We start from the raw sequence: 26,802 nt of genomic DNA, 5'->3' as shown, positions 1-26,802 counted from the left end.
ACATATCACTTTTAACTGGGAGGATGCCAGTGAGAGCATTAATACCACCACATAGGCAGGAAGTGTACTCATCTGATCATCACAGCTTGATGACATGCCCTCCATCCTTGCCACTTCAGACACGCAGGTTCTGCTGGCCTCGTCCAGCATCAGCAGAGGAACACAAGCTGCCGTTCTGTGGTGTCTGTCCCACAGTGAAGCTATGAATAAAGAAGTTGCAAAGAAACAAGGGACAGGAGAGCTCTGTAGGCCATCTTTTCTAGTGGGCTGTGAACCCCCCAGGACAGAGGGGAGGCGGCTGCAGGGCCATGTACAAGCAGCAGCAGAGCAGCTCAGAATGGCTCAGGAGAAGGGAGAGCAATGCTGTGCGAGGGATTTGGACAGACTGGGTAGATGAGTTAGGAGGAGGAATCAAAGATGTGTCTGCCATTTGGAGTCTACTGACAGAAGCAGTGTGGTGCCCATGGCACAAAAATAATAAACACCTGAAGAACAACTTGGCATTTTTTTAAAAAAAGTATTTTATTTGGGCTGGAGAGATAGCTTAGCCGGTTAAGGTGTTTGTCTGCAAAGCCTAAGGACCCATGTTCTACTCTCCAGAGCTCACATTAGCCAAACACACAAAAATGAGGCAAGCGCAAGGCCGCACATGTCCACACGCACAAGCATGTGCAGTGCGATTACTGTGGCTGAGGCCTTGGTGTATCCATTCCCTCTCTCTCTTGTGCGTGCGCGCATGCACGCATTTTCTTTCTCAAATAATAATAAGAATAAATACTTTATTTATTTATTTGTTTGAGAGTCAGAGGCAAATGGAGACAGAGAATGGGTACACCAGAGCCTCTAGCCACTGTAAACAAATTGCGGGCACATGTGCTTCCTTGTGCATCTGGCTTTACGTGGGTTCTAGGGAAATCAAACCCAGGTCATTAGGCTTTGCAGGCAAGGGCCTTAACGGCTAAGCCATCTCTCCAGCCCCGATGTGACATTTTTTGAAGGTTGGCACCCACTCCCTGTCCCCCACCCTTGGCTGTAACACTGGCCCATGAGGAGACTAAGGCAGAGGGGAAAGGTTGTCATAAGCTGGGCTCTGCCACAAGGAGAAGGCGAGGGTCGTTTTTCGAGTGTTTCTTTTTAAGCCCTGTGTTACCCTATTTCCTCAGTGGGCGTGGGCACTTGGAGGCAGGGCTTCCCCAGAGTCGAGAGCTGCATTTAACGGAACACAGTGTTGCCTGGGTTACACATCAGCTCATGTTCCAAGGAGAAAGTGGGTCCATTTGATAGGTTTTCTGTTGGCACCAAGAAAATGATGTGGCTCATGTAGAAGGCAGAGTTTGTTTTCAGATAATCTCGGGTACACCCTTTGAAGTTTCTGGGTTCTAGTGAGGCTGAAGCCTCAGGCCCTTCAGTCTGGAGGTTGCCACCCGGGTCCTTGTTGTACCTGCGTGTGCACAGCTCATGCGTTTGCTGTCTGTGTCCTTCACAATTAAGCCTCCCAGCATGTTGCTTTATAATTCTCAGTGTTAAAAATAGAATTTGTAACCAACCTCAGGGCGTATGGAAATCCACAGGGCGATGATGTGTGAAATGATGGACCAGGTGACCCTCCTGTCAAGCCCCTGGGGAACACTTAGTAAGCTGTGTCCCACGGGGTCTCTGGTTTCTTAGAAAGGTGCCTCCCGCTGGCTGTCCCCATGACTCTCCTTCCTCTTCTGCAGAACGTGTACGTAAACATCAACCGCATCATGTCGGTGGCCAGCCGCCTGGTGGAGTCGGGCCACTACGCCTCTGTGCAGATCAAGCAGATCGCCAGCCAGCTGGAGCAGGAGTGGAAGGCCTTTGCGGCAGCCCTGGACGAGCGCAGCACGCTGCTGGACATGTCCTCCATCTTCCACCAGAAGGCCGAAAAGGTCAGTGCCGGGAGCCCGGGCCCGAAGGTGGCAGCCAGCACATTTCTTCCTCTGGTAATCTCGGTGCGTGCCCGCAGTCCATGGGGACAAACAGCCTTGCGAGCTATGAAGTCAGCTCAGCCTTGAGTGAAAATCCCCTAGGCAAATTGTCTGACTTCTGCTCTTGAAGGACTTCCGTGTTATTTCGTTTTGTGGACAGGGTCTCCCTGGGGAGCGCAGACCTGCCGACAGCTTGCTGTCGTGCGGTCTGCCCTGAATTGCTGCGCCTCTGCCTCAGCCTCTCGGACTGGGGTGGCAGGCGGACCACGGTGCTCACCTTTGCACTCTCGAATCTGTAGAGCGGCTCTAAAGGATCATCTTGGGAGGATGGTTCCCATCAGGTAAAGGGGACCGTCTGTGTTAGAAGTCTCACCCAGTGCCCAGAACCTACTACAGAAGTGTTTCTGACCTGAAATGCATAGAGGGTGTCCAAGTTAAGAAATTTTGCATGGACTTAAACAGAGCAACCCTGTACTACAAATCCAAAATGCTCTCAAATCCATCCATCCTTCTTGCTTTCTTTTCCTCTTTTTTTACATTTTGTTTACCTGCAAAAACTTGGATTTCAGGTTTTCTGGTTAGGGATGCTCAACCTGCACTAAGCAGCAGCAGCAGCTGTTTGTCCTTCTCCTTGAGCCTTTCTGACCTCAGCATTGACCATTAGGTGCTCTGGCTTGAGCCACAGGATGCCTGTCGCAGTTTTAAGTGCCAAGAGAGGTGCTGGCCCTGGACATGCCAGCCAGGTGTCTCTGCTCTTGGCTGGGCCACCTTCTCCTTACCAGCGGCGGCCGCCTGGCTCACTGAGCTTCCCCGCGAAGCCGCCAGGGCCTCTCCTCTTCAGCTTGTCCTGCTCTGTCCGTGCGTCACTCTCCACAGGTTTCTGGAGCGGCCCTCACTGCCCATTACAGTCTTGGGCACGGTAACACTGTGCTGACGCCCGGCAGGCTGTTCTGTTCGTTCTGTTGGCAGCTTAGCTTCCTTCTTCAACAGAGACCAGTTTGAGACAAGCATCCTGCAAACCCATGGCACAGCAGCCTTCTCCCCTCGATGTCCCTGAGACATTGTGCCAATGTTTTCCCGTGAAAAAGTCACCAGGTGACCTACCCCAGCCCCGGCCCTCCTGGCTGCTGCCTCCTGGGCTCTCTCGTCTTCACGAAAAGGCGGTTTTGGCTGCGGCTCACCGGCTACCGTGAGGCCCGGCTCAGCAGCGGGGTCCGTTGAAGCAGGTGTGCTTGAGCCGAGGCCTGGGGAGTGTCGTGCTCACCAGAGTGTCTCTTAAACAAGACTTTCTCAGACAGCAGCATCACTTAGTAACTGTTGTTCAAACTGGATATCCAAAGGCCATTTTCCACCACACCCTTGCTGGCAAAACCTCTCTCTGCCTGTAGAGGCCAACAGTCTGGCTTCCCTTACCCCCATCCTTGCAGCCGGGCATGGGCATGCACACCAACCCTGGTCAAAGGAAGCAGGGGCTGTGTGGGGTGGATGTCACAGGGACCCTGTCACAAGGAGCTGGCATATTATATCTTTTTACCACAGGAGATGTCTTTCCTGAACATGATAGGATTTAGAAGTGTACACAGAGCAGGGAGATGCTGCTGCTCTGGCCTGCTTTAAGATGACTAGAAGTCTAGACCCTGCTCCATGTCTTGCCATTAAATGTTCAGACACACAGCAACGTTAAAACAGCCCGGGGTGTTTCTGTTTGGATAAGACGAATGGCTGTAGTTTACAGATCTGAATGGACTCAAGTGAGGAGAGTATAGAGTTGCACAGGAATTCATGGGATCCAGTGTAAACTTATCCGCGGTCGAGGTCTCTGCCCATAAGTTGGCCAAAGAAGTCAGAGCTGAATTTAGGGACAGTTGCCAGTGCAGAGGGGCAGAGCGCATGGTGTGGAGCTCGGTGAACCCATGACCACACGTCCAGATTCCCAACGTGTGCAGGAGAGATGTTTCGTTAGCGCATTTTTGCCAAGTGTTTTCTTACCTTTCCCTGTCCCTGGACAGAAGAAAGGTCCCTGAGGTTTGAGCAGGGGACAGTTCCCTGTGCTTAGGTGCTGGGCATAGGAGCTTCATACATTCCTTGTAGATGCTTTGCCTTCTCGTGGCCAAGCTGGTTTCATAATACATAGTCCTGCAAGGGACACCATGAGGCAGGATTTCCATCTTAGTCAGCTCTGAACCCACACAGCGGTCGTGAAGAAGTTAGGTCAGATCACCGCACAGCCCTCACGCCTGTGGCTCGTCGTGGTCTAGCTGACGTAAGCGAGGTGACCTTGGTGACACTGCTGAGCCCTGCGCCTGTCTCTCCACGCACGTCTGTGTGTTACTGACTTATGTGAGACCTTACAAATCTATGCGAATGAGGGCCTCCAAAGGTGCCTCCCATTCTCTCGTGTCCTTATGTCCACCATCCAGAATCAAAATCTCCATTTCAGACAGGGAGACACGTCCCCAGTGTTAGCCGTCCGTCATAGCACTAGACACTGCCTCGGGCCTCAGCCTTTGCCTCCTTGCTCATGTGGCATTCCCATTGGACATCTCTTTCTGGTGGGAAGCTTCAGTGGCAGGGGTTCTTAGAATTACATATCTGGGGCTGGAGAGATGGCTTAGCGGTTAAGCACTTGCCTGTGAAGCCTAAGGACCCCGGTTCAAGGCTCAGTTCCCCAGGTCCCACGTTAGCCAGATGCACAAGGGGGTGCACGCATCTGGAGTTCGTTTGCAGAGGCTGGAAGCCCTGGCGCGCCCATTCTCTATCTCTCCCTCTATCTGTCTTTCTCTCTGTGTCTGTCTCTCTCAAATAAATAAATAAATAAATATTAAAAAAAAAAAAAGAATTACATTTCTGTACAATAAAAAGGCTCTCTTTCACTGTGCTTGACTGCCAGGCTCCTCCCCAGGCAGTTAGTGCCGAGGGAAGGACCAGGCCTGCTGGTTCCTCCCTAGGGTTTGAGAAGGATGATGAGCGTACGACGACTCAGAAACCTCTCCTGGCCACCAGAGAAAAACCACACTGATTCGGGAGTCTTTTCGAAGCAGGAACTCACAGAAAAACCTCGCTTTATTGCTATGAGCAGTTGCCTATATCATGTTGGGGATGAAGGCGGGGATTTTAGGACGGGGTGGGGGGGAGGTAAGGCCAATAGTAAACTGTGACTATTAAAATGGTAATTTCAACTCCTGCGCAGAAGTAGCAGGCCAGAAGCCATTAGGCATCTTGCTGAGTCCTAGCTGGCCAGAGACAGGTCGCCAAACTTTAGCTAGGCTCAGGAAGTTCCACTAGGCTCACGCCTGGGCCTTTCGGGGACCAACACTCGACAACCTCCAGGTATCACTATCGATAGTAATCCAGAGTTGCATTGCCCCATCTGCATGTGACCACGGAAAGTTGAATAAAACTAATAACATAATGGTGCAGACAATTTTTAAAGGGAGTGGCAGGAACTCAGCTCTCAGGCTGCTTGTAGATTAGGTGGTAGAGGACCAGGTTCAGCATCATGCTGCTTCACAGGCGGCGCCGCCTTGCGGGCAGTGTTGTAGTGCCCGCCACGTGGTGGGCACGAAGCACCCGCCCAAAGCGGATGGAAGTAAAGGGTTTATTTTTGGTTTGTAGTCCCAAGGGGAAACTCCCTGGTGCCAGGGGAAAGATGGTAGAGCCGTGGCTGGACATCGCTCTGCCACAGCAACAGGAGAGTGAGCTGAACTCTAGCAAGGGGAGCTGGCTGTAGCACTCCCTAAGTCGCTCCCACACCACCTCCAGCAAGGCTGCTCCCCCCAGATTACTGGGAACCCAGCTGATGAGTCTGGGGGGGACACCTGATTAGAGCACCGCAGGGAGCTTTGTTCTGCTGGGGAGCTCACTCCTGCAAGGGGATGTTGAGCTTCTGTCACCAAGGTCATTGCTCAGATGAGCTGGCCATCTGTGCACATGGGCATATTTGTAAATCCAGCTTGGGCCGTTCCTTGAGTGAACCTGGAAGCTTTTCCTGAAAAATAAGCTAACATTCTATTCCTTTAGGAACGTAAAGTGTGCCTGTGCCCAGGCCCTCACTGGCGTCACCAGTGCGCGGTGACTTGGTTCCGTGGCTCACTGGTCCTGCTCTCGTGCCCTGTAACTCGTGAGCCGTGGCAGGGCAGACTTGACACTTGTTTCCACCCTGACCCATCGGAAGTGGTTCATCTCCCGCCAGGAATGCGCTGTCCCTCTTTTGTTGGGGTGTTTGGCAGTGGCTGATATCTGGGAGCAAATTAACTGCTGACTTGGACCTGCTGACTTATTAATAAGGATGGATAACCCCAGTCAATTAATCTTTGAACAGGTCTCCAATCATTTAACAATTGGCATTAACTGCAGTTAGGGAAGGATAGAGGTAGCAGAGCTCAAGAGTACATGGTGGCAGTTCCCACCCCGACCTCACTGACATTTATGGAACACTACCCCAAGAAACACCGAGAGATATGTCTAAGTAGTCATGTGTGTCCATGTGTGGGAGGAGGAGAGGTCTAGAGTCATTTAATGACTTCTGTTGCCCTGAGTGCATTAAGACCTCATAGAGGGGCAAATGAAAACACCCCCTGGTGCTCATGCTGGTTTAGACGTGTTTGAAGCCATTAGAAACCGCCAACTGTCTGGTGACGCTTGCTACCATGTGACTTGGTTTGCATATAGATATTTTCCCAAGACAGCATTAATCATGCAGGGATTTTCATAAACACTGCATGGCACCTTGCCTGTTTCAGCTCCTAAAGCATGTGCAGTAGGTGTCTGGGAAGTTGCTGTCCTTCCGTTTTTTAGGACGGTACCTTTCCATAGCCCCTCCCCCTCCCACCGCCCCCTCTGTATTTTGAAATAACCACCCTCTGCTTCCCTGTAAGTGTAAAGGCCTGTGAGGAGTGGAGTGAAAGATTAAACCCCATCTTGCCATCCCTTAGGCTTCATTGAATGAGCACCTTTGACAGCTTAGCTGGAGTCCTCCGGCAGCATGTCCCTGGCACATTCGGCAGCGACTGAAGCTGTGGATGAGGCTGGAGATGTGGTGCAAGTGGGACAAATGGAGGCCAGATTGGAAATGCAGTCCTCAGCCCTGGCTAGAGTGACTGACTCCTCTTGTGGATACGCAAATTGGGAAGACAGAATGGTGGTCTGGCCTCTAAGCCTTTCAGCTGCTGTCCTCTCAGCTGTCATGTTGAGTCCCTGCGGAAAGGGGGACCGCTGGACTGCTCGCCTCTCACCGGGGCAGTAGTTGCAGACGTGTCGGCCTTTCCCGTCAGTGCTGGTGCAGCGGGCAGGCGAGGCTGGAGAACCTCGCGGAGCAGCCCACCCCGCTGCCGAGCCCTGGTGGGCCCCGAAGAGCCCATGGAGGAGCTGGGGATGCCCGTCACTGTTAGTGAAAAGCAGGTGGAGAGAGAACTCGGATACGGTCTGGCAAGGTGGCCAGGGCAGAGCATGCCAACAGCCCAGGACAGTGTTGTCCTGGGGGCGTGCCCAGAGCTGGGCAGCAGAAACCCGAGGCATCTGGAGCTAACCTGTGGGGCGGGATCCGGGAGTAGTCCACACTGGAGAGCTCGTGACGGAGCCGTGTGGAGTGGAGATGCAGCCGCGCCTCGGTCTTCCGCTGTCATTCAGCTACTCTAGCTTTCACACGCCAGAAAAGGTTCCTTTTCAGCCTAAACGGTCAAGGGATAGAGCAACAGAACTAACCTTTTGTGTTTCTTACTCCCCAAGTACATGAGCAACGTGGACTCGTGGTGTAAGGCCTGCGGCGAGGTGGACCTTCCCTCTGAGCTGCAGGACCTGGAAGACGCCATTCATCACCACCAGGGGATCTACGAGCACATCACCCTTGCGTATTCTGAGGTAAGAGCCGCCTTCACCTTGCCCGCCAGGTCGTGTCACAAAAAAAGGCTTCTTCATGTGCATCCAGCTGCAGGCTAGTCCCCAGCATGGGGATTCTGTGGAGAAGAGGGGCACAAGTGAAGTTGGTAGTGGACAGTGAGCAGGCTTTCATGGCTCGGTGGCTTTTGTAGAGGTGAATTCCCCCTCTTGTATGTTAAATAAGCAAATTTCCAACCTTCTTGCTTATATGTATTAAGGAAACGTGTTGATGTGCTGTCCAGTCTGGTCAGGCTCAGGTGACTCTTCCTGAATGAAACTTTGCAGGCAAATTCTAAAAACCATTAAATTATTTCCCCTAATGTACCATTTCTAGTCTCACCTAATTTGACCTGTAATTTAGTAAATTGCAGGTCAGCCTGGGCTAGAGTGAGACCCTACCTTGAAATGCCAAAAATAAATAAGTAAATAATAAAACAGAATTATTCGTTCTCAAAATGGAGCCTTCGCTGGTGAACTTAGACGAAACCTTTGCCTCCGGCACTGTTCTTTGTCGTGTAGGCCGGTCAGCTGCATGCCCTTGCCAGCTCAGTCTGCCCGTGCCTTTGGTGCTCCTAACCACATGCGGAATCGGTGATTGCTGCCACACAGCTGCTAAAAATGCAGCATCATTTTTAAAAAAATATTTTACTTTTATTTATTTATTTAACAGGGGGAGAGAGGGAGAGAATAAGAGAATGGGTGCACCAGGGCCTCCAGCCACTGCAAACGAACTCCGAACGTGCCCACCCCCTTGTGCATTGGGCTAATGTGGGCCCTGGGGAATCGAACCAGGGTCCTTTGGCTTTGTAGTCAAGTGCCTTAACTTAGTGCTTAACTGCTAAGCCATCCCTTCAGCCCTGGAGCATCTTTTACCTATGCTGTGCTTCTTGTTTAAATTGGTACTAATCATTCAAAGTAATTTAATGGGAACAAACAGCCTCCTAGATTGAGGTTGTAGAGTGAAAGTTTTAGCCTAAGAATATGGTAACAGCAGAGCTACCCACTCAAGGAGGCTGATTTAAACTGGAAGACCTGATTTTCAAAGAACATAGAAATTCTTTTGCCTTTAAATCCTTTTTTATCAAAATTTTTTTGTTTTATGTGTATTTATTTATTTGAAAGTGACAGAGAAAGATGGAGAGAGAGAGAGAATGGGCACGCCAGGGCCTCCAGCCACTGCAAACGCACTCCAGATGCATGTGCCCCCTTGTGCATCTGGGTAACATGGGTCCTGGGGACTTGAGCCTTGAACTGGGGTCCTTAGGCTTCACAGGCAAGCGCTTAACTGCTAAGCCATCTCTCCAGCCCGCCTTTATATCTTGAAAGAGGTACAGGCCAACTACACAGTTGTAGATAGGTACAACTATCTTCCACCTTCCCTGACCCTAGCCTTCCTCACATTTAACATGGAGCTGCTGTTCGGCCCCTTCTCCTTCCCTGCCTTTCTCTCAGTGTGGACATGCCGCCCACATTCCCCGTTCATGGCTACAGCTGCTCTGACCGTGTTTCCTTCACGTTCCTGGTACTGGAGCCATACAGCATTGCATACAGGTGACCTGTCTTGGCAGTCCCTTTCTGAATGAGGCATTCTTTAGTTTTTTCTTGCCTTTTGTCTTGGATAGTCTTAGAGTACAGACGTTTCCTTCTTAGCTTGACTTGACCCAGGTAGTCAGAATGCCTGTTTGCTTACGAGCCATCTCTGCTTGCAGGCCCTCCGAGCAGTCAAGAGATGTGAGCGTTTGCCTGCCCAGCCGTCCACTTGCATAGCTAGCCTGCACTGTCCTCCATCTGTCCCCTCCCTTCCTTCCTGCACGTGCATACTGACACATGGTCAAGTCAAGTCATGTCTGTGTCCACATCTACCCGTACTTAAAGCAGACATGTTGGCACTGGTTTCTTGCAGTCCTTATAGTCCCAGCAAGGCTCTCTTTCCCATGGTCGTAAGTCCTCTCTCCGTCAGCAAGAACCCTGGCGTGCTCGTGCGCACGCTCACATTGCGTTCTTGCTCATCTCCCAGCCATTCGTTGTAACGTCTTGCCTCTCCCCTGCCCACTCCCTTCTCAGTAGAAACCCTATGCTGCCTTCCTCACTGCCTCATTTCTCTCTGCCAGGACGACAAGGAGGAGGAAGAAAGGCCTGCTTGAGGTTTTTCTAAGTGATTTTTTCCCCCTTTTTCTAAATCAGTGTTTTTCAAAGTTGGTTAAAATAATAACAACAACCAAAATTCCCTCATGTACCATAATAAAAGTTTTATATACAAGTGTTAAAAAAATAAAATTCTGGAGTTAAAATGCAGGTTCTCACACTGCAACCCCATAGAGGCTAAATTCCACTGGTGGGTTTCCCCGGTGACCACCACGCTCATGACTTACAGACCACGCACAGCAAGTTAAGGTGGTGTCTGTGGCCAGGAGGCTGCTGCGTGCTGGGTGCTGGGTGCTGGGTGGCCCCCTGGCTGCAGGGTCCTATAGGCACAGTGCTCATAAGCTGTCCTTTTCCTGTCTCGGCCTCTTTGTTCTTCTCCCTTTTCCTAACAGTTTCTAATCTCTGGTGTCATGGAAGTTTGTGTAGGAACCTTCGCAGCATCTGTTCAAGGTCTGCTCTGTCTTAGAAGCTAGCTGTTTAGTTGGTGCTTGCTCCTGCTGTGTGTAGTGACAGGCGCACACCTGTGTGAACACTGGCTTGCTTGCACTGGCCAGGCTGGGGCTCGCCTCATCTGCCATTGGTGATCACAGGAGAGGGCAGTGGTGTTCGCGATGGGCGTTACCTGCAGCTTAGAAATAGCATCAAACAGCATGCAGTCATTTTGGTACTGCAAGCCAATTTCTCCACAAGCTGAACTCATAGCAGTGCCTACCAGTTTAGCATGCCCCTGACTCTTTATAAGCCTAACTAGCTAGTGTTTGCATTCAGGCTTGACACCATAGCGTCCTTACCCTCATGGAAGGGTCTTGGCCACTGTGGCTGTGGAGCAGACAAAAGGGAAGTGCCATATGGCCTCAGTCTACTCTGACCCTGTTTGGCATCTGTGGGTTTCTCACTTTTGAAAAATATATTTTTTTTGTTTATTTGTTTTTTAAAAATTTTTATTTATTTATTTCTTTTTATTAACAACTTGCATGATTATAAAAAAATACCCCATGGTAATATCCTCCCTCCTCCCACTTACCCCTTTGAAACTCCATTCTCCATCATACCCCTTCCCCTTCTCAATCAGTCTCTCTTTTACTTTTGATCTTTTCCTCCTCTTATGATGGTCTTGTGTAGGTAGTGTCAGGCATTGTGAGGCCATGGATATACAGGCCATTTTGTGTGTGGAGGGAGCATGTTGTATGGAGTCCTGCCCTTCCTTTGTCTCTTACATTCTTTCCGCCACCTCTTCCATATTAGACCCTGAGCCTTGGAAGGTGTGATAGAGGTATTCCAGTACTGAGCACTGTGATCATTTCTTTCCATCACCATGATACCTTTTGAGTCAGCCCAAGGTCACTGCCATCTGAAAAGAGAAGATTCTCTACCAAAAGTGAGAGTAGCATTAATATAAGGGTGTGAACATTAACAGAAGTGCTTACTGGGCAGTTTGATAAGCATAGTATATACATTTAGCCAGACAACAGCAGAAATTATACCCCTGGGGCTCATGACTACCCCTGTTTTAAGTTTTCAGTATCAGGGATGTATCAGGCGCTCTCCCATGGAGCAGGCCTCCAGTCCAGTTAGAGGGCAGTTGTTTTCCCCCAGACGTGCCACTATTGCACCCGTTGGCTCATTTGGCCTGGCTGGCCAAATAATAAGGCTTGCAGTGTCCACTGTTGAGTGTCTTCACTGGTAATTTCTCTTTCTCCCATTGAAGTGCATGCAGAATGGCTTCTTCTAGTTTTCTGTCAGCTGGTCTACATGGAGGAGGTTATTAGCTCAGATCCAGCAGGATTTCTCAGTGGCCTTGCAGCCTAAGTATGTCGAGTCTTTAGCAATAGGGTTTTACCTATTCCTGGTGTGAAACCAAGGACCTTGGCAATGGCATATAATGTTTTGGGGGCATCAGGGACTGCCATGGCCAACAACTCACTGGAAGGTACCCCATCCCTGGTACTGAAAATTTTCTAGCAACAATCTATGGCTGAGTGTTCCATTGTCCAAAAAAGTAGGAATCCATATGATTTATTTATATCCTCTTAGATTTTGATTAGCCCTCCCTCCATCCACCTTTCCTTTACTCAATCTCTTCCCCCGACCTTTTTATTGGGGCTGGAGAAATGGGTTGGTAGTAAAGGAGCTTTCCTTCAAAGCCCAGTGCCCCAGGTTCATTTCTCCAATATCCGCATAAAGCCAGATGCACAAAGTGGTGCATGCATCTAGAGTTCATTTGCAGTGGCTAAAGGCCCTGGCACACCCATATTCATTCTCATTCTATCTCTATCTCTATCTCTTCCTCATCCCTCCTCTCCTCTCCTTCTCTGCTTGTAAATGAAACAAATTCAAACAAAATTGTTTTTATTTAAGAGACAGAGAATGGGCATGCCAGGTCCTCTTACTACTGCAACCAAGCTCCATTCACATGTGCAACTTTGTGTGTCTGGCTTTATGTGGGTACTGAGGAGTCAGCCAGGTGGTCAGGCTTTACATGAGCAAATGCCTTTAACCACTGGACCATCTCTCCAGCTTTGAGCTTCTCATTTTGACAAGGGTGCTGGGTCAATTTGCCCCTCCATGGGGCTTTCTGCCTGTCAAGCTGCCAGGCCCCACTTTATTTATTTATTAATTTTTTTATTTTTTTTGCTTTTCAGGGTAGGGTTCTCACTCTAGCCCAGGCTGACCTGGAATTCACTGTGTAGTCTCAGGGTGGCCTTGAACTCCCAACAGTCCTCCTACCTCTGCCTCCCAAGTGCTAGGACTAAAGGCGTGTGCCACCACGCCCAGCTCAGCCTCCACTTTAAAGGCATCATATGAAGGGATGAGGTCATGGTTGATATGACTTCAGAAGAGGGAAAGAAGCAGAAAAATGAGTCGCTCACCAAATGGTTTCTGGGATGCTTGTGGAAGTTCAGTCCCCTTGCTGACATCACTGAAAGCCCGCGTGTGGTGGCCTCACTGGCGAGTGGCTGTAGCCCCCGGTATCTGCGCCGGTCCGGAGGAGCGCCCTGCACACTCAGCTGGAGGCCTTGGCATGCACGCTCCGTGAGTACCCACTCACTAGCCAGTGTGCCACTAGCTTCCCGTTTGAGTCGCATTGGGCTTTTTCCCTCGGATAATCTCATGTACAGTGGTCCGAGTGGAGCATGGTTGGGTTAATTTGGTTTTGAATAAGAATCTGAGTAGCAGAGAGCAATTAGCTTTGGCATTCCATCTCATAAGGCCTTTCTTTTCTGTGGGGAGGCTCAGTGACTCAGGAGTTGCCCTGTTGCCAGCAGTGTGTGTGCAAGCAGCCCGAATCTCTCCCTCCCTCCCTCCCTCTCTATCTCTCTCTCTCTCTCTCTCTCTCTCTCTCACACACAAACACACACACACAGAGAGAGAGAGAGAGAGAGAGAGAGAGAGAGGGAGGGAAGGAGGGAGGCTGAAAATAGAAAGGAGACTAGTTAGGATGAAGGGGCTTAGTGGGAAGGGGATAAGAGAAATGGAGGAGATATGAATATGATGAAAATACATTATGTATGTGTATGAAATTGTCGAGAGGAAAAATAGTTTATTGTTTTTAGAAGAACTTTGCCTGAGAAAGAACCAGCCTTCTTGCCGCCCAGTAGCCTCTTTCAGGCACATCGACAATCACTGCCCATGTGTGACCTTCCAGGGTGTCATGGGTTGTGCTGGGCTGTTGCCAAGGTCATTAGCCATCCTGAAGGACATGAGCCACCGTGAGGGACAAGGGCGTAGCCTTGGCTGCGCGCTGTGGCTACCAGATAGCCAATGCTCACCTGCTCGCCTTTCCCGCCTCTTCCCCGTGCTGCTAGAGCCTCGCTCGCAGAGGGGCTTCAGCCAGAGTTGGAGAGGACAGTTTAGTCACAGCCACCTTTTTCACTGAGGGGCCAAGCCTGCCAGAGTGCGGACACGCTGGTGGCTGTGCGCATGGCACGCTTGCCTTGCCGGAGCCGTGGAGCCGCGCGCATTGGGCCAGGCTGCGCTCTTGCTGTCACTTGCTGGCCAGTCGTAGAGCTCCACCCAGCACTCTGGCCAGTCGTAGTGCTCCACCCAGCACTCCGGCCTCGCTGCCTCCGCTCCCGCGGGGCTCGCTCAGCCTCTGCGTCACGGGTGCTTTTGCAGCCTCACAGTGATGTCATGGTACGTGGTGTGCGAGCAGAGCAGCATTGTGCTTTGGACTACGGAGCAGTCCTCCTGCTCAGTTCACTCACGGTCTGATGCCATGAGAAGGGGAGCGATCCAGGCACTAGTCAAGAGAATGGCAAGGCCCGGGCAGGCTGCAGACTAAGCATGCCATCTCAGTCAGAAGCAGACCACTTGAGATTGTGAGCAGTTAAATTCCTTCCTAAGTACGAGGAAAAATATACCACTTACAGGAACTTTAAGGCAGGGTCTAGCTCTAGCCCAGGCTGGCCTGGAATTCACTACGTGGTCTCAGACTGGTCTCATTCCCACAGCAGTCCTCCTACATTGGCCTCCTGAGTTCTGGGATTAAAAGTGTGTGCGTTGTGCATCTGGCTTTATGTGGGTACTGGCGATTGAATTTGGGTCGTTAGGCTTTGCAGGCAAATGCCTTAACCATGGAGCCATCTCTCCAGCCATCACATGAAAATTCTAAACTTGCTAGTTAAACCCAGCTTTTGTTAGTACTTGCATCTCTTTCAGTTCATGTAACTATTAGAGTATATTACTATATATGTTTATGAAATGTGACTCTTTGTAAAATGTAATTTGATTGTCAAGCCCCATAGCCCCATATTCAAAGACCAGGCTAAAAAAAAAAAAAAAAAAAAAAAAAAAGAGCTAATTTACTCTTTTAAACAATTACAGAGAGCTCGCTCTGTGGTAACGAAGGCTGGCCTACTTGCTGGCCGGGCAAGCACTTAACCGCTAAGCCATCTCTCCAGCCCAATAATGGCCATCTTATCCAAGTTCTTGGCAGTAGGGAACGGGAAGGGGCAAAAGAAGAGTATGCACGCCTGCCCGCTTTCTCAGCCCACACGGCATTAGCAGAATTCCCACTCTCCCTTGTCGGCTCTCTGCCGGCTACTTCTGTAAGTAAGCAAGGCTGGCAGATGGAGCTTCGCAGCTCTCGTCATTTCTGAGTGCTGAGTGTTGGCTGCCACAGAGAGAGTGAGTGGACTTTGAGAGGCCATCGGCTGTGCCCGCCTGGTCTGCGCCTCTGATGCACGGCCAGCGCTCCAGGCTGCGCTGAGCAGAGTGGGCCGTGGAGCTGTTGGTGAGAAGTCTCTCCAGGGCTGATGCAGTGTGAAGGGCGTTGGTACTGGCGCCCACTTGCAGAAGGTGCAGTAGTCTACCTGCTGTGTAGCAAAGAGCCATGATGCCACTCTACCGTCCTGGAGTAAAGTCTGTGCACAGTGGATCGTTCACAGATTAAGTATTCTCCACACGAGAAACAAACATAAGGTGATGATAAAATGTATTTCAGTCTGTAAATTCCTAATGTCGCTGCACTGGGAGAGAAAGGAAACGTTGAGATGCTGGCCGTATTTACAGAACTGCTCTGAGCATAGCCGCTGAACGGGTGTCACGTGCCCAGCACATGCCGCGGTATTACTGCAGGGATGTGTGATTTTGAAATGGTGAGCAGCTTCTAAAATGTCCCCAAGGAAACCAAGCATGGCCTTGTTCCCTTGATATGACCATCGTGTCCTGAGAACATCCGTTACATTTATGATGTATAAGAAAGGGGAAGACAGGAGAAAGGGTTGGCTCGGTGGCTCAGCAGGCAAGAGTGCTTGCTGCATGTGCATGAGAGCCCGAGCCTGACTAGGCGAGTTCGACTCCAGCGCCACATGAACAGCTGGATGTGGCCTCGTGCGTTTACACCTCTTGTCCTGGAGAGCCAAGCATTGTTGAGGCGCTGGTCAGCCAGTCTGTAGAAATGGCAGTACCAAATTCAGTGAGAGACTTTGTCTCAAGGAAGTGTGTAGATGAGTGATGGAGGACACCCAGCTTCTCCTCTCTCCTAGCCACTGAAAGTGTGTGCCCAGGCACACACATTTGCACACACGTGCATGTGCCATATGTACTGTACACATATACCCAGACCAAAAAGGGTGCAGGAGGAATTTACAAGCTCAGAACTCAAAGCAGGACAGCTCTTCTGTGGTGTCCTCAGCTGAAGGCTTAAGTCACAGCCCATCGCAGTGAGCTCCATGCCGGGCCACAGCCGTGGCGCCCTCCTAGAATCCCTGCCCGTCAGCGTGCGCAGCACCTGGCCTCTGGGCAGCTGCTGCAGCAGACGCGGGGGCTCGGCTTGACTGGCACGAGCTCAGGGGTGAGCAGCACCCTGTTGTCTTCAGTGTGTCCTCTGCACTGCTTTCTCCTGAGTTTATCAGAGACTGTGACGCACTTCCCACAGAGCTTCCAGTGCCGGCGTGGAAGCCCTGCATAGCCTCATCCTGGCCGGTCCAGGTGGGGCGGGCAGGGAGGCGGGCGCTTCCTGCAGCCATAGTGGGGTTTGGAAGAAGGCTGTGGGAGAGCTACCTGTTCCTCAGTCCCCTTGTGATCCTTGTCACCCTGTTTCTGGGTCCTCCTGTTCCCCTTTAACTAAAACCCCAGCATTTCAGGTTTGGGCTTGTCTGCGCAGCAAGTTCCTGATAAAGAGGGTTTCTGGAGATTGCCCCCCAACATGCCTGTCACGGTGCGTGTCACACTCCTTTACGTGCTCTCATCAGGTGATATTTGTTACTGCCTCTCACATAATTATTCCTAAATCTGAAGAATCACTTATAAACCTGAAAATGTATACTGTTCTTTTTCTACATCCCAATCTCCTCTTTGCCTGCTTTTGTGGTGCTCTGACCGCTTTCCCTTACCTGTAGTGTGAAAATACACCAAAATCATGGCATTTAAACCAGAATTTCTTCCTCCTCCTCCTCTTCCTCTTCTTCTCCTTTTTTTTTTTGAGGTCGGTTTCACTGTAGTCCACGCTGACCTGGAATTCACTATGTAGTCTCAGGATGGCCTTGAACTCACAGTGATCCTCCTACCTCTGCCTCCCGAGTGCTGGGATTAAAGGCGTGCGCCACCATGCCTGACTCCTGAATGACTTTTTATTTATTAATTTTTTACTCTTTTTGAGTCAGGTTATCACTGTAGCCTAGCTGACCTAAAACCTCCTCCGTAGTCTCAAGCTGCCCTCAAACTCACAGTGATCCTTCTACTTCAGCCTCCTGAGTGATGGGATTAAAAGCATGTGCCACATTGCATGGCTTCAGAAGTACTTTCTGAAAGATTATACCAAATGACAGTTTTGGTTTTGCTTTTACTATTGGAAGTAAAATTTCTGTTGAGGTATGTCAAAGCTCAAGTGTATGTTCTGAGCTGGTGCTGATTACTAGTGTTCTAACCTACTTAAGATCCAGCATCAGAACTATGGTGACCTGTTGATTTTGATCGCAGTAACTGAAACAGTTCTTGCTCTTCGGCTTGAGTTGCCATCCAGCACAGTTCAGGCATTGGGAGCAGCATGTGCTGCCTGCATTGTGGCTCCTTTATTTTGATGTGTTTTATTACATTTGGTTTCATGATGTTGTACAACGTATAGATTGTTTTTTATTCTGTATAAAATGTACCTTTGAGTAAACCTGCCATGTGTGATTGTGTGTAAAGGTACATGTCCGTGTATGTATGTGACCTGGGTACTGAGGACAGGGTCTGTGGACCAGCCACAGCCCAGGAAAGCGCACATCCTGAATAACTTCTTTTCTGTTACGGGCAGGTGAGCCAAGACGGGAAGTCACTTCTAGACAAGCTCCAGCGACCCCTGACCCCTGGCAGCTCTGATTCCCTCACGGCCTCCGCCAACTATTCCAAGGCCGTGCGCCACGTCCTGGACGCCATCCACGAGGTGCTGCACCACCAGCGGCAGCTGGAGAACATCTGGCAGCACCGCAAGGTCCGGCTGCACCAGCGGCTGCAGCTCTGCGTCTTCCAGCAGGATGTGCAGCAGGTGGGCGACCACGTGCACCCCAGCTGCAGCCGAGTCCAGGCTGGGGTCTGGGCTGTGAGTGGACGGTGTGGGAAGGAGCTTTTCAAAAACGTATTTATTAGAGATAGAGAGAGAGTAAGGATGGGCGCACCAGGGCCTCCGGCCATTGCAAACAAACTCCAGATGCATCTGCCACCGCATGCATCTGGCCTATGTGGGACCTGGAGAATCAAACCTGGGTTCTTGGGCTTCACAGGCATGCTCCTCAACCACTAATCTCCAGCCAGGAAAGAGCTTTTTAGCTGACTGTGACCCCGTGTCACACAGCTGCTCCCAGACCCTTGCTCCTTTGTGCCGAGCGCCTGGGCTGAGGCGGGCACTGCGGAGCCCCGTGAGCGCTGCTCTCAGCGCCGATCGTGCTGCTGCTGGCTCTCATGCGGGCACAGTGTGCGCGTCTGTGTGTGGCGTGCCTGCTTTCCCCCGCTGCCCGTCCTCGTTGGTGAGCAGTGCCGCTGTGGTGCGCAGGGGGCGCTTAGCTGTCTCATTGGGGGGAGTGGGTTCCCAGTCGTCGCTCTCTTCCGTGCTGTTGGCAGAGGATGGAAACAAGTCCAGGTACCAACCTCAGTCCTTACTGAGACGAGGCTGTTAAGGACTGTGAAAGATGACACACCATTAGCAATAAATAGTTCACATTCTTGTCCCCAAATTGGGGTTAAAACAGGGTGGCAAGGTGCCCGCTCTTGGGATGAGAACTTTGGGCCTTCACGGATGTCATGGTGTCCAGAAGCTGTGCTGAGGTCACAGTGGCTTCTCTGAGGTCAGCCCAATCTCCTCCCTGGACATCAGTGAGGCCGTGTGCATGGCTCAGACATGATCAGGCATCGCCCTAGGAGTCACTGAACCCCTTTCTGCCGGATAGACTAAGGGCTTGGAGAGTTACCTGTGCGTCACGTTCTATGTTCTGATGAGCACAAGAGTCTCCTCCCAGCCACCATCACTTAATGTGAATCTGCATAATTCTGTAGTTTACAGTTTTCATGTACTATGCTTTGTATCTACTGTTTTTTCAAGGTAGGGTCTCACTCTAGCCCAGGCTGATGTGAAATCCTCTCTAGTCTCAGGGTAGATTTGAACTCATGGTGACCGATTCCCGAGTGCTGGGATTAAAGGTGTGTGCCACCATGCCCGGCTCTATCTATTTTTTTAAGTTCTCTGAAGGTGATGGAATGCCACAAGAATTTTGGTATTATTAACACTTTTTTGGAGGTTTTTCAAGGAAGGGTCTCACTTTAGTCCAGGCTGACCTGGATTTCACTCTGTAGTCTTAGGGTGGCCTTGAGCTCACGGCGATCCTCCTACTTCTGCCTCCCGCGTGCTGAGATTAAAGGTGTGCGCCACCACGCCTGGCTTTTATTAACATGTTTGAATAATGTTGTTTTAGGCCAAGAAGCAAATTGTCAGGGAAGCAGAGCAAAGCAGAGAGGAAAGTAGAGAGCCCTCCTAGAAGGAGTGTGAGAGGAATGGAGCTAGAAGGCTGGAAGCCACAATATCCATCCTGCTGCTTATTCAGAAACTCTCACAAGCCAGGAAGTATTCATAGTTTAAGTGTCTTTATTTAGGTATGTTTTTTCCTGCCATTTCATATCCCTTAGGTGCAGTTGTTGTTTTTTTTTTTTTAATTTTAAAAAATTTATTTATTTGACAGAGAAAGAGAGAGAGAGAAAGAATGAGCATGCCAGGGCCTCCAGCCACTACAGACAAACTCCAGACATGTGCATCCCTTTGAGCATCTGGCTTACGTGGGTCCTGGGGAATTGAACCTGGGTCCTTTGGCTTTGCAGGCAAACCCCTTAACCACTAAGCCATCCCTCCAGCCCTTGGCTATAATTTTGTGACAAAGCCGTGGGTTCCTGCTCTTTCTGGGAGGGATTCTGGTTCTTCCCCAAGGCAGAAGCAGCAGGCGCCCCCTGGCCTGGCTCTGTGCAGCACGAGGGGCGTGGGGTAGTTGCTGGACTGCGAGGGGCAGAGCAGGCACAGGGAAGGAAGCCTTTTTGGAGGCCTTCTGCCCTGGCAGCCAGTATTTCATGCACCCCAATATCTTCCATCACACGGGAAAGTGACCCTGATAATCACGAAGTCCCTCCTGAAGGCGGTGCTTGTCTTGGAGAGCAGACGTTAGGTCGCTGTTAGTAGGAGAAGGTGCTGCTTCTGTTAACAGCCCACGGAGGCAGGTGTTGTTCAGAAGGCAAAGCGCCTTGTTGGTCAAGTGGTCTGTAAGAAATTGTTATGTAGCATTGATTTGTGAAGCAAAAACACACATTGAGATGAATCAAAACAAATGTCGGCAAAGAATATCATAACCAGAATTGCTTCTCCAGACCTCAAAAAAAAAAAAAAAAAAAAAAAAAAACTTGCTCACCAAAGTTTTTGCCACACAGAGTAGAAGTAAGCTGAGAAGAAAATGAACCAAAAAAGGTTTTTAGAAAGATACTACCAAGTAAAGGCAAATTTATATCGACAAAAATAACATAAATTCACAAGAATATTATAAGTTAGTCAGAAACTCCCTGAGTATTTTTGTTAGTTTTAGAGAATGAGGAAGCATCTGTAAATATTGAGAAAAACCAACTATAATTGATTGAATAATAGATGTGGAATGACTACGGTTTCGTGAAAACAACCCTTCCAAAGGAGGAATACTTCAGGGAACATTGACTGCGCCGTTAGCCGCCTCCAGAGGAGTGTGCAGGGCGCTGGCTGGGGCTGGTTTTGAACGCACGGTTCATCTTTGCTTCGTGGTTAGCTTTCCGTTGTCTCTGCATAGAGGCAGTTTGGGATGGGAGCCAGACATGCGGGGGCAGCCCTCACCGTGTGTCCCTCTCAAAGTGTGCGCAGGTGGGCGTGGGTGCACGGCTGCAGACTCGCCCCACTTGTGGGGCTGGTGTCAGCAGCGCCCCTTGAGCAGCGTTAGCTGGGGTGAAGTCTTTGCCATAGTTGCCGATGGTCCCCGTGCTGCTGGCTTCGCTGAGGAGCCCTCATGGAACGTTAGTTGATTAACAGTGAGTAGCTGTGTGACAGTTCGGGGATGTTTTTAGCTCAGTGCTGTAGTTTTTCACCTGAAGGTAGTTTGTTTTTGTGCCCCATGCCTGCTGACATGGGGTCATAGTCATGGAAGGTAACGCAAAGCAGACGTGGTTTTCGCTGCCCGTGTCCAGTTTGCCGGGCCGTGGGGCAGTGCCGTGCACGGCCTGTCAGCTTGCTTGCCTGAAGCAGGCTGGCTCCACCAGCAGGCCCTGTGCACAGGGAGCCTCCTCGAAAGCCCCCCGTCCTCTGGCACCCCTTCATGTGTGAGCGCCAGCCCTGGGCGGGGACTCGTGTCGTGCCCGACGTGCTGGACGGTGTTGCGCCTGTGAGCAGGCGGCCTGTGCGGTGGTCTCACCCATGCTCACAGCTGCGCGGGGGCTGAGACCGAAGGAGCGCTTGCACCCAGGCTACAGGTCAGCCGAGGCAACACGGGAAGGCCCTGACTCAGTAGATAACAGTGTGTAGATGATAGATTCTTCTCGTCTGTACTTGATCGCCACCTCAGACGTCTTGAATACCTGCAGCTCTGAGAAGTACATATGCAATAAATCTGTTGAACACTTCCAAGCTCCTGTTCTCAAAGAGTTTATAATAAGAACAGATTTAAAAAATTTTAGCAGCTGATGTAATAGTCAAGTTAGGCCACATGTGCTCAGGCCCAGCATTTCCATGTTAGTTCAGGTCAGGTGTGGTAATAACCTTGAGTCCTGCTGGGGTGCTGCTGCCGAGGTGAGGGTGAATGCCCGGCTTTCCCAGCCCCACCCGGTATCTCTGATCTTGGAGTTAGAGGTACAGGTCTGCCCTTAGGATCTGTACAAAGTTGGATGTCCCTGGCAGCTTTGTTGACAGTTTTTCTTAAAAATACAGGGGTTAATAATGTCAAAGGTAAAGTATAAGTCATATAGCGGAAGTGACAGCTGTCACCCGGGCTGGGGGCCTGGGTTGTGGGGGAGGATCAGTCTGCACAGAGAGCAGGGCTGGCTGCTCCCAAGATGAGGGATTCTAAGGGTGAGGGATCCCCAGGGTGAGGGATTTCCAGGGTGAGGGACCCCAAGGGTAAGGGATTCCCAGGATGAAGGATTGCAACGGTGAAGGATCCTGGGGTGAGGGATCCCCAGGGTGAGGGATTCCCAACATGAGAGGTTGGGGTGTGTTTGTTTGCCCTTGGGAGTAGCGATAAGTTGGAGTTAGAGGGTACAGGCGTGTGTTGCAGGACCAGTGTGAGTGACCCACAGTGAGTGGGGTTGGGCAGTGAGGGAGGGAGCATAGGCGTGATCCCGAGCCGTGTGGGCTTTGCTCTTCCTGCCCCCTGCCAGCCTGGTGAGCCACATGTCCCCGGTGGGTTCACCGCATTGGCTATTGACCTCACACCTCGACAGGCTGTGAAGCTTTGTGTTCACCCTCGAGGCAGTGCGGTGGGGTGGACGGCACCATCTAATATGCCTCCGCAGCGTGGCCCTGGCTTTCTCTGTGGAGGAGGGAGAGTGGGCCCCAAAGCCAGGAGTGGGTGGGGTTCCATGCACGGCACACCCCTTGTGGGAGAGGAGGAGGCAAGTCCCCGGGCAGCAGCCGGGTCCCGCTGCCTGTGCAGCGCCCTGAGTGGCTGGCGGCCGCCCTCGTCGTGGAATGAGCCCAGGACGAGAGTTAAGGGCCTCCTCCGGTGGCTGACTGGAGATGCTGGCTGAAGCCTCTCTTCACCCACTCTCAGATGACAAGGAAGGCTTGTTTGTCTAACCTGAGAGGTTAGCGTGAAGAATGGACTTGCTGCTGGATGGTGAAGACCGGGAGTGTCCCACAAGGAAGGGATAATTTCAGTGCGCGGACCGTGGGAAGCGTTGCGAGGCCTCTAGGAAGAGAGCTGTGGAACCCCGCTGCAGCGGAGCAGGGGGCAGGGCGCGGCATCGCCCAGGAGAGCTGCTGCTTCACAGCCTCGGCGTCCCCAGCTTGAGCCATCGACGCCGTCACGCTCGCAATTCAGGGCCTAAGGTCACCACTAGTGAACGAGCCCTCACTTGCCACCAAAGCGTGGGTTTCTGACCACCCGCTCCTCTGCTCCTGAGTTCAGATCAGGCGGGTAAAAACGTTTTCCCTTACTCCACTCAGTGGCCCTGGCCAGCATGTGTCCTCTGCTTACATTCCCTCCCTGGATTGGTTGTGTGTCTTGCAGGTGTTTTGGTCCTCTGTCATACATACCCTTGATGTATGTAACTTGCTAGAAGCACTGTACTTAATATGTTTTGTCATGTTCTAGAAAACATTTCATTACAAAGAACTTTCCACATTAAGAATAGATTAGTTGTGAGTATAAAATGTAATGAACAAAGAAACGGGGAGAGCATTTGGTCCGTAGAGAGAAGTGAAGGGCCGTTCAGGCAGTAACACCATCGTCCCAGACAGCTCTGGGCACAACATTAAAGCATGGCCACGTCCCTCAGACCCCAAAGCCTCCAGCTGCATGCTGAGTTGTCCTCATCATCCATTTCATTTCATTTAAATGTTAAGTCAGGAACATCATAGATTTGAACCAGACACCCTCATTTTCCAGGGATGCAACCAAGTCTCAGTAGAGTCCAGGGACCAATAGTGTTTTCCCACTTAACCAAGTGTCTGAGAAAGCTTAACTACAGAGCTGAGGAGAGAGAGAAATCCAAAGTACTTCCCAAGGCTCCTGAAAGCGTCCAAGCATGACTTCTGAGCTAATCCTAGTAAAAATCCATACTACCTACCAGGGCACCTCCAGGTGTCTAAGAGAGAGTAACTTCTGAGCTAATCCTAGTACAATCCATTACTACCTACCAGGGCACCTCCAGGTGTCTGAGAGAGAGTAACTTCTGAGCTAATCCAGCAGTGAAATCCATACTACCTACCAGGGCACCTCCAGGTGTCTGAGAGAGAGTAACTTCTGAGCTAATCCAGCAGTGAAATTGAGACTGCTTATCCAAGCCCTGGCCGCATTGCTCCTCAGGCTCCTGGGAAGAAACACAGTGACCTCATGACATGCTTATTTATCTTGTAACACTCTGGGGTCTGTTGCCCAAACACTGTGGTCCAAGGAAAGGGAATGGGTACAGAAGGAGAGCTCCTGGCACAACTTGTGGGTGGCCTGGGCCCCTGCCAAGCCCTGCAGAGATGCCACAGGTCTTGTTTGCATCTCTGGACAGGGAGTAGGTGGCCTGAGTTGAGTGGTATATTTTCCAGGTCTCATTGGCCAGGGAAGAATATGGCAGAATATTACTTTCAAGAGAAAATAGGTCTGGAGCAGTAGAAAAACTGCCAGCCTACACAACACAGGAAGATTGTGTGCTCTTTTCAATCTCACTCGTGACTTTGACTTTGTAGGTAAATTCCCCTATTAGCATGACTCTGAGTGTCCTCAGCGTGAGGCTCCACCCCTGCCTTCTGGAAGCGGCAGAGTCATGTGTGATGTGTGTGGAAGCCCCTGCTCACCCTGCACACACGTAGCTGTTTGAAGGTGACTAGTCTCCCTGGGCTGATCCCTAACAGAACATTTCATGGCACTCAGAACAGCCCAGCATGCAGCACATTCACATCAAGATTGGTTTCCAGAACGGTGACATTACCACAGTAAATGAAGCGAGGTTATTAATTTTATAACTGGAGGGTGGACAGAGAGGGCATTAGCATTTTGTGACTGGAAAAAATGTGACTTTTGTATACAAAACACATTCATAGTATTTTAGGATTACCTTTTTTCCATTTGCCTCATATACTTTTTAAATTTTTACTTATTTTAAAAAATATTTTATTTTTATTTATTTAATTGAGAAAGGGAAAGATGCAGTGAGAGAGAAAGAGAGAATGGGCACACCAGGGCTTCCAGCCACTACAAACAAACTCCAGATACATGTGCCTCTTTGTACATCTGGCTTATGTGGGTACTAGGGAATTGAACCGAGGTTCTTGGGCTTTGCAGGCAAGCACCTTAACCGCTAAGCCATCTCTCCAGCCCTGTCTCATGTACTTTTGAGACCAACTATAGACCTACATGAGCTCGGCATTTGTTTTTTGTTTTTCACTTTCTGAGGTAGGGTCTCACTCTAGCCCAGGCTGACCTGGAATTCACTATGGAGTCTCAGGCTGGCCTCAAACTCATGGTGATCCTCCTACCTCTGCCTCCCAAGTGCTGGGATTAAAGGCACGTGCCACCATGCCCGGCTCATGTTTTTTGTTTCTTTGTACATCAAAAGGATGTCGAAGTCACTAACATCACAGCAAGCACCATGGTGGCTGGTGTTTGTCATCCCAGCACAGAGAAGGAGCATCGTGAATTGGAGACCAGCCTTCAGCTCTGTAGTAAGTTCAGGTTCGCTCCCCACTAGCATTCAGTAGTGGCTCTTTAAGCCGCATGCTGAGGGCTCAGCTGTGGCAGGAGGGCGCTTCTGAGCAAGCGTACACAGCCCGCCTCCTGCCACGAGGTGTTGGAGGTAATAGACACTTGTGTGCTTTCTCTGGAGGGTTTTTGAATCCAGAGTTACCAGTATAAATAGGTTTGTTTAATACGTTCTTTTCTGTATAATGCCAGATTTCTTACCTAGTTATTATAGAAAGCCGTCCCAGACATGGAGCTCCAAGTTTGGAAATACTGCCAAGACTCATCCAGGAAACCCATTCCTTATAGAACCAGATGCCTGAGATCATGTGCTCTGCCTTAAAAGGGATGACAATAAAAGTCTGCTCTTTTATTTATAGCCCTGGTGGTAGGTAGGGTTTGAAGCTCTCAGGCAACCCATCCCCTGTAAGCCAAAGCCAGATGTACAAGCACTCACACAAATGGAATCAGTACAGACCAATCACCCCCACGTCATATCCTGTTGCTGAGTGAATGTTAGAAAGAAATGATGAAGCAGCATTGGAATTTCAGAGTTTCTCTTGAGTGGGTAGGGATGGTGGCCCCATGTCCCAGCTCGGAACAATGGCCCAGGATGTAACGCTGACCAGGATGTAACGCTGACGTGGCTGTTACACAGTGATGATAAACCCCCTGGAGTTCATGCCCGGGTAAACCTCTGTTCTCGAGGGACAGCGCAGTGATCGGTCTCTGGAGGGATGTTGCAAGGTAGGCTTTAGGAGAGTTAGTTTTCTCTTTGAAGAGGGTTTACTATTTATTCACAAGTTCTTAAAGCAGTCGTGACTTAGAACTGTGAGTGAGTCCACAAAACATGGTGGGTATGAGTTAGGGGAGCCTCCATACATAAAACGATTTTACGGGCTGGAGGAATGGCTTAGCAGTGAAGGCATTTGCAAAGTCAAAGGACCCCAGTTCGATTTCCCAGGACCCGCTGTTAGCCAGTTGCACAAGGGGCTCACACGTGGGGAGCTCGTTTGCTGTGCCTGGAGGCCCTGGCACGCCTATTCTATTCTCTCTCTCTCTCTGTCACCCTCTTTCTCTGTCAAATATATAAGTAATTAAATTAATAAACTATTTTAGGGGCTGGAGAGATGGCTTAGCAGTAAGGCACCTGCCTGTGAAGCCTAAGGACCCCGGTTTGAGGCTGATTGCCCAGGACCCACGTAAGCCAGATGCAGAAGGTGGCGCACGCAACAAGAGTTCATTTGCATTGGCTGGAGGCCCTGGCGCGACCATTCTCTATCTGCCTCTTTCTCTCTCTGTTACTCTCAAAAAAAATAAACAAAAATAAAATATTTTTTAAAACACTATTTTACAATAGCTTATACAGGTGGCCAGAACTCTGACACCTGTGTCAGACTAAGAAAGTGCCCCTGGCCTGGAATTTAAAAGTGAGCTGGTATTTGCTGATTGGATCTATCATGGTA

General features: G+C 50.4%; 1 protein-coding gene across 3 annotated transcripts in view; it reads left to right on the top strand.

Annotated features, from left to right (window-relative positions):
* Positions 1-26,802, top strand: part of Trio (trio Rho guanine nucleotide exchange factor) — a 353,577-nt gene that overhangs the window by 159,681 nt on the left and 167,094 nt on the right. For all 3 annotated transcript variants that reach the window (XM_045132004.1, XM_045132006.1, XM_045132005.1), the window contains exons 7-9: positions 1,719-1,910; positions 7,677-7,808; positions 17,713-17,943. In XM_045132004.1, the coding sequence (XP_044987939.1) occupies positions 1,719-1,910; positions 7,677-7,808; positions 17,713-17,943 (555 nt within the window). The remainder of the gene's footprint in view (positions 1-1,718; positions 1,911-7,676; positions 7,809-17,712; positions 17,944-26,802) is intronic.

This window comes from Jaculus jaculus, chromosome 13 (genome assembly GCF_020740685.1).
Source record: "Jaculus jaculus isolate mJacJac1 chromosome 13, mJacJac1.mat.Y.cur, whole genome shotgun sequence".
Taxonomy (NCBI): domain Eukaryota; kingdom Metazoa; phylum Chordata; class Mammalia; order Rodentia; family Dipodidae; genus Jaculus; species Jaculus jaculus.
This window is presented reverse-complemented; position numbering and strand designations above follow the sequence as displayed.